The 16,738-nt window shown below is 49.9% G+C and overlaps 3 protein-coding genes across 6 annotated transcripts; 1 reads left to right on the top strand and 2 right to left on the bottom strand.

The window, feature by feature from the left end:
• Nucleotide 1: 1 nt before the first annotated feature.
• SNRNP35 (small nuclear ribonucleoprotein U11/U12 subunit 35) lies at nucleotides 2-2,036 on the bottom strand. Of its 4 annotated transcripts, XM_083373754.1 has the most exons (3): nucleotides 1,360-1,409; nucleotides 1,008-1,264; nucleotides 2-799 (listed from the first exon to the last, which is right to left on the bottom strand). In XM_083373754.1, exons 2-3 carry the CDS (start codon nucleotides 1,108-1,110, stop codon nucleotides 21-23), a joined length of 882 nt encoding a protein of 293 aa, XP_083229880.1. In that variant the 5' UTR covers nucleotides 1,111-1,264; nucleotides 1,360-1,409; the 3' UTR covers nucleotides 2-20. The 4 variants fall into 4 exon arrangements, with proteins under 4 accessions (XP_083229880.1, XP_083229882.1, XP_083229883.1 ...); XM_083373756.1 differs by lacking the exons at nucleotides 1,008-1,264; nucleotides 1,360-1,409 and adding an exon at nucleotides 2,024-2,036 and having other exon boundaries at nucleotides 2-872; XM_083373757.1 differs by lacking the exon at nucleotides 1,008-1,264 and having other exon boundaries at nucleotides 1,339-1,424.
• A 1,570-nt stretch (nucleotides 2,037-3,606) lies between these two features.
• On the top strand, nucleotides 3,607-7,159 carry RILPL2 (Rab interacting lysosomal protein like 2). The gene is made up of 4 exons (XM_083373727.1): nucleotides 3,607-4,073; nucleotides 5,330-5,481; nucleotides 6,112-6,216; nucleotides 6,924-7,159. The coding sequence occupies exons 1-4, from the start codon at nucleotides 3,678-3,680 to the stop codon at nucleotides 6,946-6,948; spliced, it is 678 nt and encodes a 225-aa protein (XP_083229853.1). The 5' UTR covers nucleotides 3,607-3,677; the 3' UTR covers nucleotides 6,949-7,159.
• A 2,479-nt stretch (nucleotides 7,160-9,638) lies between these two features.
• Nucleotides 9,639-15,650, bottom strand: KMT5A (lysine methyltransferase 5A; the record flags this gene model as incomplete). Its single annotated transcript, XM_083373726.1, has 8 exons — nucleotides 15,355-15,650; nucleotides 13,301-13,446; nucleotides 12,400-12,553; nucleotides 11,774-11,984; nucleotides 11,556-11,643; nucleotides 11,109-11,168; nucleotides 10,575-10,765; nucleotides 9,639-9,849 (listed from the first exon to the last, which is right to left on the bottom strand). The coding sequence occupies exons 1-8, from the start codon at nucleotides 15,362-15,364 to the stop codon at nucleotides 9,639-9,641; spliced, it is 1,071 nt and encodes a 356-aa protein (XP_083229852.1). The 5' UTR covers nucleotides 15,365-15,650.
• Nucleotides 15,651-16,738: the final 1,088 nt, after the last annotated feature.

The raw sequence follows: 16,738 nt of genomic DNA, 5'->3' as shown, positions 1-16,738 counted from the left end.
GGCCCCATCAATGGCAGCCTTCATCCCTTGCTCTCCTTGGCCTCGCGATTCCGGTCTTTCCTCTCTCGCTCTCTCCCCTCTGGGGCTCGGCTTCGCTCTTCCCTCCCTCGATGCTCCAGGTCTCTTTCGCTCTTGCCGTATCCCCACGATCTTCCCCGTTCACCTCGCCGGGACTCTCGGCTCCTTTCGTAATCTCGTTCTCCTGTCTTCCAGTCCCTCGGCCCTCCCCGGGACCAAGCCCGCTCTCTTTTTCCCGCAGATCCTTCGCTATAAAAATCATTTTTCATGGCAGGCAAGTTGATGGGCTTCCGGAAGGGTCTGTCTCGGCCTCCGAACCGCAGCTGGCCCGACTCCTTTTTGCCCCCAAAGCCGCCCCCCAGCCTGCGAGGGATCCAACCTTTCAGGGTCCTTTCCAGCTCAAAGTCGACAAAGATTTCCCGCTGGTCCACGATCAGCTTGTTGGCGTCGCGGTGGGCTTTCAGCAGCGCCCGCTCCTCTTTGTACTCAATAAAAGCGTAGCCTTTGGAAAAACCGGAAACCAGGTCCCGAACCAGACGGATTTTCCGAATCTCTCCGTACCGGGAGAAGACTTCTCTTAACTTCTCTTCCGTGGTCTGTAGGTTGAGCCGGGCTACGAAGAGGGTCAGGTGGGGGTCTCCGGTAACCGCTTTGTTGGGGACGTAGCGGGCCGACATGGCTCTCCAGACCGCCCGGTCGTGAGGCTCTTCGTCGGTGCCATCGATGCTTCCGGCTTTCAGCGGGTCGTACTCTTTAGCGATGGGCACCCACTCGTTCATAGCTGGAGGGAAATGATGTAGCTCATGGCACATCATATGGACTAGCAACGATATATGAACATTCCACCTAGATTACTAAACACAATAAAATAAAAAGGTGGTCCTCGACTTGCGACAAGTGAGACCAACATTTATGTTGCTAAGTGAGATGTCCGTTAAGTGAATCTTGCCCCGGTTGTGCCCTATAGCCACAGGGTGACCACCACTGACCATGATGCCGGAAAGTGAGTGGCTTCCTCCTCTTCAGCCAGCTGGGCAGAGAAGGAGCAATGGATGGGTCCATCCTGAAGGCGCCTTCCTCTGCTTGCTTCATATTTACTCTGTACTTGCTCACAAGGACCTTTGGTGCTCTCTGAGCTGGGTTGTTTTCTTGCGGCCCATTATCCAACTAGGGAACGTGGCTTGCCCTGTCAGTGTGGATGGGAGCACTGTTTTCTTGGTGGTGGTCTCTTGATTAGGCTGTTTGTCTGTGTTGTTAAGTTTCTGGATTAGATAAAGAGTTTACTGCTTTGTATACAAACAGGTAGCAGAACCCACTCACTTCTAGTATTGATGATGTTACCTAGATGGGTAGTGAGACATCTGCAAGAAAACCACCAGGCTCAGAGAGGACCAAGGACCCCACAGTCCTCCTCCTTGCACACCCCATCCCCTTCCACCGTAGCACTGATCACCTAGTCCAGGGGTAGGCAACCTCGGCTCTTTTATGACTCATGGACTTCAACTCCCAGAATTCCTGAGCCAACCATGCTGAAGGGAGAGGTTTCCAAGGTGAGCCATGCTGGCTCAGGAATTCTGGGAGTTGAAGTCCACCTATCATGAAGAGGCCATAGTTCCCCCATGCTGGCTCAGGAATTCTGGGAGTTGAAGTCCATGAGTCATAAAAGAGCCGAGGTTGCCTACCCCTGACCTAGTCTGCTAATGAAAGGTCTGCAAAGAAAACAAGCCAGCTCAGAGAGCGCCAAGGATGTCCCGTGTCAGCCCTGAGCTACAAACATCCTCCTTTATCGGTTTCCTGCCAATTCTGGGCTTCCCTGCAACGTTGGCAACCCGGTCAGTTGGCAACCCCTCTTTCCTGCCTTCCATGCAGCTTGGACAACCTGCCCCACCCCACCCCCACCCCCCAATCAATGCTACCCCTCCTCCCCGGCCCTCCCCACCACCAATACCCCCCCCCGCACGACCCTGCCCCAAATTCTGACTTTGCAAGAGCCAAACAGACTCACCTGCCCATGCAAGCAGCCTGGAAAAGGGATCTAATTTCGTCTCCAGCCCGGCCGATTCGTCACGAAAGGGTTGTTTTTTTTCCCCTAATAAAAGGCGGGAATTCTTTCCGGGCTTGGCAATGACCAGGGGTCGGCAACCTCGGCTCTTTTATGACTCGTGGACTTCAACTCCCAGAATTCCTGAGCCAGCATAGCTGGCTCAGGAATTCTGGGAGTTGAAGTCCACGAGTCATAAAAGAGCCGAGGTTGCCGACCCCTGGCAATGACGAAGGTTGCTTTTTAAATTCAGGGTCTTTTGAAAAAAAAGTAAAAGAAAACAAATCCCACCCCTGCGAAAGGCCAGCCGTGGCGAATCGGCCACTCGGGAGAAGAAGACTCGCTAGCCTCAAAGGCTTAGCGTCCGTAACCGGCGCCCTCTAGCGGCAGCAGCCGCGCGTCTCTTGGCCAAGTGGATGATGAAAAAAAATACATCCGTTGAAAGAGAAATTATGCTGGAAATTCTTTCGCCCGGCTCCCAAATCCGCTGTTTTCCAAACCCTGCACCCATCGTCCCCAGCCAACAAGGCAGCCAGGATGGAAATTGTAATCTTAGCAGGGCTTGCCCGCTTGCGCGCGTTCTCCTGTTGCTGCATTTTGAACATCTGAACACAAAGCCAGCCCAATGAACCTGCATTGGATGAGATGGTGCTAATGTCCACCCCCGGGACGAATCCTAGCTTTGCATAGGATTGCAAGCAAGGGATGAAAGGGGGGTGGGAGTGTGGGTGGGTGTATGTGTGTATTTGCCCTATGTGGCTTCGTTCATGCCAATTACATGATATATATTTATTTATATAATAAATATAAATATTACTCACGGGCAGAGAGGGGACTGGCCTCAGGCTAGTGAAACGTCACTCCAAGGGAATCTGATCCTATGGGCCCATTTTACAGGGGAGGAATACTGAGGCCCAGGAAGAGAGGTAAATGGAGGCTGAGAATGAAATCTGCTTGCTTTTTGCTGGCAGGAAAAAAAAATGCTTTGCAGGGACTGAAGGCAGGAGGGGGAAGAGGGTTAATGCCAGGGGAACCAGCCTTATGGATCCCATTTTACCGGGGAGGAACGCTGAGGCCTAGGGAGAGAGACAATAAAGGCTCAGGATGGAATCTGTGTTTGCTTTTTGCTGGCAGAGAAAAGCTTTGCGTCGACTCCAAGCAGGAAGAGGAAAGAGGGTCAATGCAAAACGCCAGCCCAAGGGAAGCCAGCCTCGTGGGCCCATTATACAGGGCAGGACTGCTGAGGCCCAGGGGGAGAGGGGTCGTTGACATAAAATCTGGATGGAAACTGGAGTTTGCTTTTGCTGGCAGGAACGCAGGGTCTGATAGCCAGGAAGGGAAAACCAGCTTGTGCAACAGCTGGGCCCTCCCCTTGAGCCAGGGGAAGTCTGCCCCCACGCCTTCCTCTCCAGCTCCATGGTTACATTCCCCCCCCTCCACCACCACCACCCCTCTCCTGCCCGCCTGCTTTTGATTGGACTCTGCCAGCTCTCGGATCTGCTTGGAGAGAGGTTTGGCCGCAGCTGAAAGTTTGCAGAAAGAAGGAAGTGGGGCTGCTGGACTGTCACCATGTCTCAGCGGGCCTCTGGCCTCTTTTTTTGAGCCTTTTTTTTCCAGGATGCAAGCTCAGCAGCCTTGTGAAGAAGGGGAGGAGGGGGAGGAGGAGGAAGAAGAGGAAGGAGGAGGAGGAGGAGGAGGAGGAGGAGGAGGAAGCGTCAACAATGGATCAGAGGGTCCTTTCGGGAAAAGCCCCTTCCATCTCACGGCCGAAGATGTCTACGACATCTCCTACGTTCTGGGAAGGGAGCTGCACACGCTTAGCGCTGAGCCCCAGGCCGAGGTCCCCGCCCGGGTGGCCCGCTTGCAATTCAAGGTGGTCAGCGTCTTGGAGATGCTGGAAGCCCTGGTGAGCGAGAACCAGCTGGCCGCGGAAGCCCTCAAGCTGGAACGGGACAGCCTGAAAAGGGAACTGGAGGAACTCCGGCAGCGAGTGGCATCTGGCACGGCTGGAGAGGTAAATGCGGAGCTGAGAAGGAAGTGGGTGGGTGATGGAGAGGAGACCTCGGCTGACCTCTGGATCCTGGCCCTTTGGCTTCATCCTGCTCAAATCCAGGATTTAGGGCAGAGTTTCTTAACCTGGGCCAGTTTAAGATGGGTGGACGTCAACCTCCCAGAATTCCCTAGCTTCTCCAGAGCAGGAGTCTCTAGACTAGTCGACTTTAAGACTTGTGGACTTCAACTCCAAGAATGACTTAGGGTCTGGCTCCTCTAGGGCAAAGGTCTCCAATCTTAACAGCTTTAAGATTTGTGGACCCCAATTCCCAGAACTCCCTAGGGTCTGGCTTCATTAGAACAGGGCTCTCCAAACCTGGCAAGCCTTGTGGACTTCAGCTCCCAGAATTCTCTAGAATCTCCCCTCTCTGGAGCAGGGCTCTCCAATCTTAACCACTTTAAGATTTGTGGGCTTCAATTCCCAGAATTCCTCAGGGAGCATAGATTCATAGCTGGCTGAGGAATTCTGGGAGTTGAAGACCACAGGTCTTAAAAGTTGCCAAGTTTGGAGAGCCTTGCTCTAGAGAAGAGATTTCTCTAGACAGAATCAGCTGCCTGGAGCACCGTATTTCTCTCCCATAGGATAAGTTATAGTTTGGGGGGAAAGCTTGCCAGATGTTGATATGCGTCAGTCACTGGGTGTAAATTTCTGATTTAGGAAATGGAAGATGCAGCTCCCTTACTATGAGGAACCCTTGTCACATGTCTGAAAAGCATCTAGGAGAAAGGAGAAGTTCACTTATGTTTTAACTTTCCATCCAGTAACCATAAGCTAAAGTCCCTGGTACTTTTATAGCTTCTGCAGCTATCATTTCCCACTATTTTGATTTAATTTGGGTTTCGTTTTTTTTTTTAACCTCAAGTTCTGCCTTAAATGCATCGTGAAGTTTGCAAATGTTTTGCTGTGCATTCCAGCCACCACATCCTCAGTGCAACTGTCCCAAAGTGAAGTTTGTCTTGTTGGATTTTTACGTTTTTGATCAAATGCCTCCACTTTTATTCTCCCCCCCCTCGCCTCTCTGCCAAGTTTAACACTGCTCCCTTTAGCTCACCCTCTGTCATGGACTGTAGTCTGGATTCCTAGCAGGGAGGGGCTGCATTCCAGAGGAGCAAGAGACAACTCATCTCAGACCCTTTGTGTGAGAGAAAGAGGGTGAAGACAACTCCATCCTTCTAATTTCTGTCGGGGTCCCTTTTTGCTATTCCGTCCTCTTGTAGGTAAACCTGGGCCCCAACAAAATGATTGTGGACCTCACAGACGTGAACCGTCCCCGTTTTACGCTACAGGAGCTCAAAGACGTCCTTCAGGAGCGCAACCACCTGAAAGCGCAGCTTCTCTTCGTGCAGGAGGAGTTGGAATGTTACAAGAGGTAGGGGGGGGGAAATGCAAATTTTCATGCGATGGGCCAGAAACTGCAGCCTTCCTGGTTTGCGAGCAAGCCAGCACTTCAGGCCCACGGTAACCATTAATCCACAATTCTGGGTCATCCAGTCATGTCTTCGACTATCTCTTCTTCACCACTGAGAGGCCTCCAGCATTCCTCTTTTGTGTCCACTTCTTTGGTCAGCAGTGTTGGATTTTGGCAGGATTGTCTTCACCTGTGGTCAGCAATGGATGCAAACTAATCAAGGAGAGAACCAACCCAGAACTAAGGAAATTCCCTGACGGTTAGAACGATCAGTGAAATGAGTCACCTCTAGAAATTGTGGGTGCTCCATCACTGAAGGTTTTTAAGAGACCGGACAGCAATGGTGGCAAACCTCTAGGGTTAACTGGATCATGATTTACCCAGTTAACCCCATGTTGTCAGGCTGTTATCGTACATTAAAGCATAAATGGAGAGTCTAGGCTGGCCCCAAACCCTAGGGTAAAAGATGGCTTGCTGTTTGTGAGTCAGCATGTTGTGCAAACCACAGCGCAAGCGAGGACGTGTGGGTGGCTTTGGTGTGTAAGCAGATTGCAATAAACGGCTCATGCTTTTCTCTTTCCCACTGCCTAGTGGTTATATTTCTCAGAAGCAGGAAAAGGACAGTCCCACGCAAAGAGAACCGACTGTGGGCACACCCTCTGGTTCGACTAAAGAGAAAATGACAATCAAGCAATGGTGAGTAACTTACGTTCCTGTTGTGAGAAGGCTCACGGACCAGCTAAAATCTCAGAGGAATGTCCCACATGCTGAATTAAAATAAAGGCCTTTAAAACGATGGGCAGATTTCAGTGTAAGCCAAGTGTTTTTCAACCTCTCAGCAACTTTTAATATGCATGGACTTCAACTCCCACAATTCTCCACCCAGGAGGCTACTGGGGAATTCTGGGAATTGAAGCCTACACTGTTCTAGGTCATTCTCCGTTATCACAGTTCCCTGGGGAATCAGGGACCAGCCATAAGTGACTCACAGTATGAATAAAATCAAGCAAGGCCTTTTAAGACACGTTTGATTACTCAGGTTTCATGCAGGCTGGGGAATTCTGGGAGTTGAAGTCCACATTATCTTCAAATCGCTGAAGCCAATCTCCTCTATCATCAAGTCCCTGGAGACTCAATCTACGGTACTCGTACTACACAAAAATAAAAATCTACCACTCGCCGGTTATTCTTTCCTTTAATTGGATTTTTCAGAAAAACACCTGCAATTTTCAACATTTGGATTGATAAGCACTCCAGGCATTCAGTTATCCGTGTTCAAAATACTGGCTCGTGCAGAGAATTCCTTTAAGCGATTTTTGACTTTTTACACTTAAAAGTTTGTCTTTAGGACTGCAGATTCCGTTCCTGCCACTCACACACTAACCTCCTTTGTTCAATTGCAGGTTTGCCTTTAAAAAGTTACGCTGAACTATTTCCGCGCTGGGATGTCACAACCTGGAAAGTCACATTTTAAAAACCGCTCCTGTGGCTGCAATACTTGAAGTCTGTTTAGTGAATTGCTGCAGTTGGTGGAGGCTTCAGCCTCTTGTTTTAGCCCAATTGGTTCTCTTCTCTTTCAAGCCTGCGGCCTTCCAAATGTCTGGGACTTTTAAGGCGGATATTCTGATAATACCTTTGCACGGTAAATTTTTACTGGAAAGTTTGTGTGTCTGCAGCTAGCAGAATAAAGTTACGCACTTCGTTTTTAAGAATCCTTGAAATTATGTTTGCAAACGTGGCTCCCCAATTTTTGGAGACTTCGCGTCCAAGAGGAAGGGTATACAGGTAGTCCTGGAATTATAACCAGTTCTCCCCCCCCATTTCCCCCAAAGCCATTTGGGGAAAAACAGGGAAAAAACCTGGTGGTTTCCCCCCCGAATTTTTCAGGTTTTTTTCCAACCCTTCCCATCTCTAGTAATTATGGAGGTTCTGTTTTGGTTTTGTAGTTCAGAGACTTGGTCATGAAACCTGGTTCATACATTCTACTATGCCAGTTTGCCGTCGCAGCCACGACTGCCTGGATTCACCAAACAGACAAACCATGACTTGAAAAAGAAATATGACAACTTGTCAGTACAATGTGTGAAAACAGCCTCACCCTCTGATTCGTACGCATGTGTTCATATTAACAATTAAGGACTGCCGGAATCTCCATCGCTGTCAAGTCAGATATAACAAAAGGTCTTCACTGTTAATAAATAGCTCACTTTATTTATACTCTTGTACAGATCATTCCTTTTTAATCATTTCTAAAAAAACACATTATCACCCTTAAGTCCCCAATTTTTGTATCAGAGCTTTTTTAAACTGCACGCTCTCTTGCCCAGCAAGAGGGTGACGCTCAGCTGGGACTATATTTCCCAGGATTCCCAGCCAGGTGTGTCATTTCCCCACCCCTCTGGAGAGCAGCAGGTAGGCGCAGGGGGAAAAATGGCATGCGTGAATCTCAGGCACAGAAGCAAACTTGGAAAACGTGTTTCTCGATTCTGCGCCCTAATTCTTATGCATTTCACAATTCTCCCAAACTGCTTCATTGCACCTAGCCCCGCCCCCAGGGATGGGAGCTAAGAATTCTGGGAAATGTAGTCCCAATCCACTCTTTCCAGGAGAGAATCCATTCCATTCGCTCTGATCCACTTTAGTCTGTTTCTACACGCCGGAAATTCCAACTTGGGGAACGCTGAGTTAAATATACCTCCATCCAAACAGTTGACGTGAGAAGTGATTTCATCCTAAAACACTTGGTTGCTAAAAGTCCCTGTTTAAGACTGAGCCCCACATTCAATTAAAAGCCATTTTTCTGCTGGTTTTTCCGATGTCACGTTGCCACCAAGAGACAAGCAACGTGTTTCTCAACCGATGCCTAGCAACCTACCTTGCAAACCTGGGGAGAAGAGGTAAAACTGGGTGCTTTGGGGTGCCAGAAAGCACCAAGAAAAAATAAATAATCCAACCATGTTCAAAGAGTTGGCCTCTTCTCCCAGCTGAGCAACTTGCAAAAGGAAACCGTGGGCCGTTTAGAGCTTGTCACGTTCTCTTCCTGGCTCCATTCACTTGCTTCCTTTCTTTGCTTGCCAATGGCGATTTTGATGGCTCACAATAGCAGAAAAAGTTAAAAACGGCAGACAGCACAACCAGATTCCCCCAGTCACGTGGAGAGCCAGGCTCTTGAAGGACAAACTGACGCTGGCTTTTCACACTGCAACCTCTGTAGCTCCTTCTTGGCCACGAGTCCAGTGATTCTCAGCAGAGGTGGAAATTGGTTTCCATTTTCCTTCCTCTTTCTAGAAAAAGGTTGCAAACAGGCTGCTTTGAAAAGACCATGTTTTTTGGGGGGGGGGGTTTCTTCCAACTGCTCTCCTGAACCAGTTCTCCCATCTCCTGGCCGTTTAGCAGAGACATGATCTCCTCCCCCAGCTTTTGAGGCACAGATCGCCCCAGGTCCCCAGACCCCCCCGCCCCCCCAAGCAGAGGCGATAATCCTGGACACAGGGCCCAAACCTGTCTAAAGAAAGCCAGACCATCCCTCAAGTGTTCTTGTCCGCCTTCACCGGTGCCTGGCTAAGAAAAGGGGAGAAATGGGTTTCCTTCACAAAATTCACTGGAGATTTGTTCACCCTTTCTTGAGCAGGCCCCATCTTAGATCAGTTTCAAGAATGAAGAGTTGCATTTCTAAAAATAAAATATATCTGTAGAGTGCAGAAATCCGAATGTTTCAAAGATTCCCAAAGCAGACGGGAAGGACGAATCGAAGCAGGGGTCTCTGTGAAGCTGATGCCGAAGGAAAAGAGAGAGAAGGATGGGAAGAAGGAAGATGAGGAGGATGGAAGGACAAGTATGGGGGAGAGGAGGAGGAGGAGAAGCAGCCGCAGAGGAAGGAGGGAGGAGGAGGAGGAGGAAGAGAAGGAAAAGGGGAAAGAGAAGAAGATAGAAATAAAAATAATAATAATAAAATCAGGCCTTTCATATTTAAGTCCGTTCAGGTGAAGACTCCATCGTCCCTGTCAGTTTTTCAGCTGGCCACAAAGGAGACCTCTTGGAAGTCACCACCCCTAAGAGCTGCCAGTGGGTCTTCCAGAAGGAAAATCCAATGTTTACTCGCGAGCAAGGGATCCCCTTTAGTGTTTCAGCCAGGGATGAGCCTCCAGAGAAGCTTTGCTCCGGTCCCCATAATCGTACAGCAACTCCTCGCCAGCTTTAATGTCTCGGGAGGCCACCAAGATGAGGTGGGGGATGCCGCCGACGTCGTGGAGCTTCGTCTGACAATTCCCACACTTGCTGTGATTCACCAGACGTCCCAGGCGGTCGGTCTCCTTTGTGGCATCGACACTAAGCGGTGGATTTCAGGGAAGGCAGAGAAAAAACAGGACAGCCTGATTCCTCTGGTCCAATCATGGGTAGCAATTTACACAATCCTTAAAAGAGGCATTTCCAGTAGGGAAAAACAAAAAAAACAAAAAAAAAACCCTGGTTTGCTACTGTCGAGCTGACAAGCAGTTTGAATGGTTTCAAATAAGAACTTCCTTGATCTAAACCAAGTTGAAGATGGGCGGACCAACTCCCAGAATTACCCAGCCAGCCAATTCTGGGAGTTGAAGTCCATTCATCTTAAAGTTCACACCCACACATCATCTGAGCGCCAGCAACCATAGAGTCTGGGCTTGAGTGAAGCTGGACCATGGGGAATTCTGGGAGTTGAAGTCCACCCGTCTCAAGGTTGAAGTCCACATACCTTGTGAGCTCCAGCAACCATAGAGTTTGGGTTTTTCTCTAGAGAAGCCAGAGCCAGGGGGATTCTGGGAGTTGAAGTCCACCCATCTTCAAAGGGCCAAGGCAGAGAAACACTACTCTAAACCATGGCTTGTTGAATGAACCACAGCTGACTGAATCTGCACTATTAACCCGTAAATTCCTGCTTCAAACGTGTTAGCCAGCCTTGGTTTCTCTCTTACTCTTTACTTCTTTCATTAGCGTTATTTTTGTCATTTTAAGAGGGAACGCTGATTTTGGGGGGGCAGGATAGGAAGGGAAGGCAGAGGGAGAAGGACTCTTACCAGAAAGTCTTACTCAAGTATTGGAAATAGTACATATAACAGCCAGTCGATGGATCCTGGGCGTAAGCCGCTTCCCGTTTCTTCGCATCCGTGATTTCAATGAGGTCTCCGTGATATTCCACCACAAAGTCACCCCTGCTAAAATGCCTGGTTGCAATGACGCCCCGGCCTTTGCCATCAATGAAGTCGATCTGCAGAGGGAAGCAAACGTTATGGTGACCCAGTTCCTTGAATTAAGAGGTTCTGATTCCTATCCCGATCTTGGCTCCAAAGGCAGACGTTCAGAACGGTCCGATTATTCGGTAGAAGGGCGGTTTGTAAAGGTTCTGGTTCCATTGAAAAACAACACCGTTCCCACAGCTCGACTGCATTTTATATTTTTAATTTCAACTATTGTCGCCTGGGTTTTAACTGCTTTTCATTATAATATTCATATATAGCTTTTACGTTTTGGGGTCTATTTGCGCATTGCCCATTGTAATCTACGAATGAGATGGGCGATTTCTAAATGTGAATCATACAAGATAATTTTACCTTCATTCCATCTTCTTTCCCACTCTTGATTAACTCATCTATCCGTTTCTTCTCCTCTGACTACGAGACAGAAGACGAACACAGGTGTTACTGTTACGAATTGGAAGAGGAGCAGTATTCAAGGCTACCTAAGGTATAGAAATCACCTACTCATGCCTAGTTTTGCAATCCTGAATGCAACTTTCTGCAGATTGCCAGAAAAAAAAACATTCCACCGAAAATGTTCCTGAAATGAACATCCTGCGCGGAAACCCTCAACTTTTCTTTGCTTTAAAAACAGCTCTGTGAAGTAAAACAGCCCGTTGCTTTCTTCTCCTTAAAATCGTTGGCTGCTCCTTCGTCACAGATGGACTGGGTGGGAATTTGGGGATGTTTATCATTCTTTGGTAGATCTGAAGAGGGACACGTTTGTTAGCAGTAAGAGGGAAGCTGTAAGACAGACCGTACCTGTAATTCTTTTTTATTCTTTCTGGAACTTCTTCGAACCGGATAATAATCTGTTACCTTTCGGTTTGGCGGTGTTTTTACATGGCCTCTGAGACAGAAAGAGAAAGACAGGTAAACGTGAAAGGACTGGGGGGGGGGGCTTTCTCGTTGCCTCCAGATGCTCACAAAATTCAGAATTAAGTTATCCAAAGCCTACCACTTCTTTAAGTAGCACTCACTTCCTTCGGGATGCAGGTTTTTTGCTTCCCTTGTTCGGGACCTGCTTTTGGCTGGTGACCTCGTCTGATTTAGCTGGCGGGAGTTTGTGAGTTTCCGTCGGTTCGGGATTTGGGCTGGAGAGAGATGCTAAAGATTCACATTCGGTTGCTCTGCTGTGCTGGCTGTCGGATTTTGCAACACTGGAGGTTGAGTCACCAGCCTGTCCTCGGTCTGCAATTTGGGGGTGAAAAGAAAAAGCAAACTATTATATATAACATTTTCTTAAGGGACTCTGGGCGGTTGACAAACATAATAAAACAATATAAACATTAAAGGAAAAGCACAGATGAAACACAGAGATGTGGACCAGGTTAGAACTGACAAGTGAAAATCAAAGTTAAAAAATCCAGAAGGCTAAAAGGACCAGAAATTGGAGACTCACCTGTGTCTTTAATACAATTTGTTAGGATGAAAAAGTACAAGCAAATTCCTTCCAATTTGTGGATATGCCTGCTACAATACCATTTGTCTTCCTCCGACAGGATAAAGCAACATTCCCAGGGCATCATTTTAGCATGCAGGCATCCCCAATTACAAAGTAGCCAGGTGGCACAGCCAAAACCCCGGGAAAGAAACTTGTTCTTACCTTCCAGTTTTTGGCAAGTTTCAAGTTTGCAGGTTTGCCCTTTCGCCTCAGGATGTGTGGCAGAATTTTCCTCTTGAAGCGGGGGCCGAGAAGTGGACGTTTTCCCGGGATGCACGTAACTGTAGATTTTGGATTGACAAGTGAAGATGTTCTCCTGAAGGGGAGAGAACGGAAACATACAGACACCCCCGTTTGCTGTGGGAATTTGCTAAATAATAACCTACCAGAGATTGTTCCTACACTGGGTTGAACCACAGAGCACAGATTAAATTCAAACAATGCCCTACCTAAGCCAGGGTTTGTCAGATAAAAGAAAACCACCCTATTCGGAAAACGTAGCATCAATACAGACTATAGTAAAGACAGCACACAGGACATAGCAAGTACAGCATCAATACCGGAGGTAGTAAATATAGTATAAAGACAGAATAGAAGCGTAGCGTTAATACAGAAGATGGTAAAAGTGCATTTACTGGAAAAAGGGCTTCCCAGCGGGACCTCCCCCACCCCTCCACCTGCCCGCCGGCCATCAAGACTGGCCCACCCCAGTGCAGGACTCCAAGGCCCATTCCCCGCAGCCAGCTGGCCCCCTGGAGGACGGAAATCGTATCCCGCTCCCTTTCCCGGCGGCAGCGACGCCCTGCTGGGTCCTTTCCAGGAAGGCTTCGCAGAGGAAGCCGGGGGAGGGCGAGGAAGGGGCTCTGCCGGAGTCCCGGCGTGCAAAGGCGGCCAGGGGTCCCCGCTCGTCACCCAACCGCCCACCCCGATCCCGATCCCGCCGTGCGCTCCGGAAGGCAGGGCCCTTCCCGGCTCCGGAGGCTTTGCGCTGCGCCCTGGGCGCACGGCGGGCGCTTCTGCCGCCGCGATCCGGGCCGGGCAGGAGGGGGCGATCTGGGCTTACCCCGTTCATCCTGGGCCGGGCCGGCTCCCGCTTGTCTCCGACGCCGCCGCCGCCGCCGCCTCCTCCTCCTCCGCCTGCGGAGCCCTCGTCCGCCGCCTCGTCCGCCGCCGCCCTCCCCGGCTTGGGCTGGGGCATCTTCCGCCGCCCTGCGCAGGGGGAGAGAGAGAGAGAGAAGCGCCCGCTAGCCTGCGCGCTCAGGGCCCGGCGGGCACAGCTGGCAGAGCCGCGGCAGGAGGAGGAGGAGCCGCCGCCGCCACTGCCCGCCCAGAGCCGGGTTAAAGGGCTGGAGGTGCCCGGCGCCAGGAGACGCCTCCCGGACACCGCAGCGCCTGGCCGGCTGCCCGGGTCCCGCAGCGGATCCCAGTGGGAGATCCTGCAAGGGGGGTAGGGGGATGCTCTGCTTTTGGCCAAGGACTTGCTTTCTCTCTTTCTTTCCCGTGTGTGTGTGTGTGTGTGTGTGTGTATCTCTATCTATCTATCTATCTATCTATCTATCTATCTATCTATCTATCTATCTATCTATCTATCTATCTATCTATCTACCTATCTCTCTATCTACCTATCTATCTTTCTATCTACCTATCTATCTTTCTATCTACCTATCTATCTATCTATCTATCTATCACTATCTATCTATCTATCTATCTATCTATCTATCTATCTATATCTATCTATATCTATCTATATCTATCATCTATCTATCTATCTATCTATCTATCTATCTATCTATCTATCTATCTGTTATTCATTCAGTTCTGCCTGACTCTTGGCAATTCTGTGGGCCAAGTCTTTCCACATCTTCAGATCTTGCACTAATCCATCCATCCATCCGGTGCTCAGAATCCCCCAGTTATTGACCCAATGGTTCACAGGCTGGCTGAGGAATTCTGGGAGTTGAAATCCACACCTCTCAAAGTGGTCCAGGTTGACAAACATTGGCTTAAAGCCTTGGTTAAACCAACCCACTGAGCTCCAGCAACCAGAGGGTCTTTATCCAGAGAAACCAGAAGTGGGGGATTCTGGGAGTTGAACTCCAAACATCACAAAACTGTCAAAAGTGGATTTCTGCCTTTCCTAAAGGAGACAATCCAAGGGCTCAGGGCTATTCTAAGAATTCTTGTAATTGTCCCACCGAGAAGGGGAGCTTTTCATCCCATCAGTAACCAGATTCCTCTGCCCTAAAACCACTTCACTACCTTCCTTTGTGCCCCACCTCCAAATGGGAAGTTAAAAACAACTAGAAGAATCAAAGGAGAGAAGTCAAGGCTACAAAACCTAGGACACACACACACACACAAAGAAAGGCTAGACGCTTTTGAAAAACTAATTAGGGTGGAATCCTTTTGCTAGGGATAAGAGACCACAAGGAAATCTTAAGATGAGACCCTAGCATGAAAACTCAAGGACTCATCTCAGAAGAAAGCAATGAGAAAAAAAAAGAACTGGCATCGCTGCCACAGAAATCACCCAGATAAATCCCTGCAAGTATTTCCAATTTTTTGCACAAATGCTTAGTCAGAATCCATCTTCTTCAATAGGCCTTGTTCCCAAGACTGCACTCTTCGGGAACTCTTTAGCTTCTAAAGCAGGGCTTTGACAACTAGAAGATGGGTGGATTTGCATTTCCAGTATGCCCCATGGCTGGCTGGGGCAATCTGGGAATTGAAGCCCACCCTTCTTCAAAGGGCCAAGGTTGAAAAACCCTAGAGGCAGCCATTAGCGAGGTCTTTGCACCCAGCCTTCTACCCCCACCCCACCCCCCACCCCACTCCATCTCTCTATCCAGGTCAGGGGTGGGCAATTATGGCTCCTTTACCACCGGTGGACTTCAACTCCCAGAATTCCAGGCTCAGGAATTCTGGGAGTTAAAAGTCCGCAGTTCTTAAAGGGACCACAGCTGCCCATCCCTGCTCCAGTGTTGGACTACAGTCCTCGTCATCCCCATCTCCCGCTCACCCTCCACCACGGGACCCTTGCTCCTAGTCCCCCCACCGCCCATCCATCAGGACCTCCCATCCCATCATCCGCCTCCCGGTGGGGTCTGCAGTGATTACCTTTCGCCATGCCAAAGCAACCCCCGGGAGCTTTTCCTCGTTTGACAGCCCGGCAAAGAGCGAAGGAAGCGCTTCCTCGAGGACCCCCTCCCTCCCCGAGGGGCTGCCGAGACTTTTCTCAAGAGGGGAGCCCCCCCAAGCCCCCCCTCGGCCTGCCACTCACGCCCCTCCGGCCTCCGGATTGGGCGGGGGGAAGGCGCTTCCCGGTTCCACTCGAAGTCCGAGAAGGCAGAGTTTGAAATGAGCTTGCCGGGCGCCGATTGGGCAGCGCGGCGGCGAAGCGGCGCCTGATTGGCGGAGGCGCGCCGCGGCTGTTCCGCCTCCTGCTCCAGGCTGGGAAGAATCCACGTGGGTGGCCGAGGTGTCGGGCCGTTTCTCGCGTCCCGGGAGCGGGTGGTTGTGTGAACTGGGTCATTCCCGGACACGTGTCGAAGGCTCCGAGAAGGGGAACGTGGCGGCGGTCGGGGCGGGCCGGTTTCAAGCAGAATAGACGGCTAAATCTTTGCAGCAGTTCCAAACCCAAGTCACAAACTGCGGCATCTCGGCAGAAGGGAGCCCGGATGACGCTGCAGACGTGCAACGTGGACATCTTTTCGCAGTAGAAAAGATCGTGGCGCTCCCTGCGGCTTTAGCTGCAACTTGCTTTGCTTTTTCAAGAAGGATGGCGGTTTGTCCATTCTTGGTCATCGTAACGGGGTTCCATTCCCTGCCGATGGCATTTTTATCTTGAAAAGTAGATCAAAACCCGTGGTAAATAAACCAAGCCTGTGAAAAGAAATTCAGTTATTGGGATTGGCTCTTTTATTTTACTGGAGAGCTTAATGGGTAAGGTTTGTAGAAGGAATACAGTTGCTCCTCAAATAATCGCTATTTAAGCATCACGTTTTGCCTTTTTTTACAACACGAAGAGCAAAAGAATAAAAAAATGCTGTAAATTCAGTGGCGAAAGAACCAAAGCAACGGTGCTACGCTATCAAAACTGCAGCCTTTACTGCGCCTGCGCAGTGCTCCCTAGACAGCTCTTGGCATCCTCGCAACGACATCCCGCCACAGGACCTTCTTTTTCCCGTCATGCACCAGCGCCTCTCGCGATCCAAGGAAGACGTGCTCCTTGCGTGGCGACGTACAGCGCCGCCATTTTGGGCAGGGAGATCACGTGACTCCGAACCGCCGTCTCCTCGACCTCCTCTTTGCCCCTCCCAACGGGCAAAAGGGGAAAAAAAAAAGACGGGCCTTTCGAGCCTGAAGCGACAAGCGTCGAACTGCTCCACCTGCGGGGGAACGAAGCGACCATGGAATCCGACACGGGGCCTGTCCGCGATGAGGCGCTGGAGAACATGCGCGCCTCCATCTTTTTTTTTTAATTATTTCGTCGCCTCCTTTT

Source organism: Vipera ursinii (genome assembly GCF_947247035.1).
Source record: "Vipera ursinii genome assembly, chromosome: 14".
NCBI classification, from domain to species: Eukaryota; Metazoa; Chordata; class Lepidosauria; order Squamata; family Viperidae; genus Vipera; species Vipera ursinii.
Note: the sequence above shows the minus strand (reverse complement) of the source record. Positions and strands in the feature narration are given on the sequence as shown.

Coding starts and splice junctions, on each gene's coding strand:
- SNRNP35 (XM_083373754.1), bottom strand. CDS start 1,110: ATGAAGCAAGCAGAGGAAGGCGCCTTCAGGATGGACCCATCCATTGCT. Junction 800..1,007: donor ACTCACTTTCCGGCATCATG/GTCAGTGGTGGT, acceptor ATTTCCCTCCAG/CTATGAACGAGTGGGTGCCC.
- RILPL2 (XM_083373727.1), top strand. CDS start 3,678: ATGCAAGCTCAGCAGCCTTGTGAAGAAGGGGAGGAGGGGGAGGAGGAG. Junction 4,074..5,329: donor CATCTGGCACGGCTGGAGAG/GTAAATGCGGAG, acceptor GTCCTCTTGTAG/GTAAACCTGGGCCCCAACAA. Junction 6,217..6,923: donor AAAATGACAATCAAGCAATG/GTGAGTAACTTA, acceptor GTTCAATTGCAG/GTTTGCCTTTAAAAAGTTAC.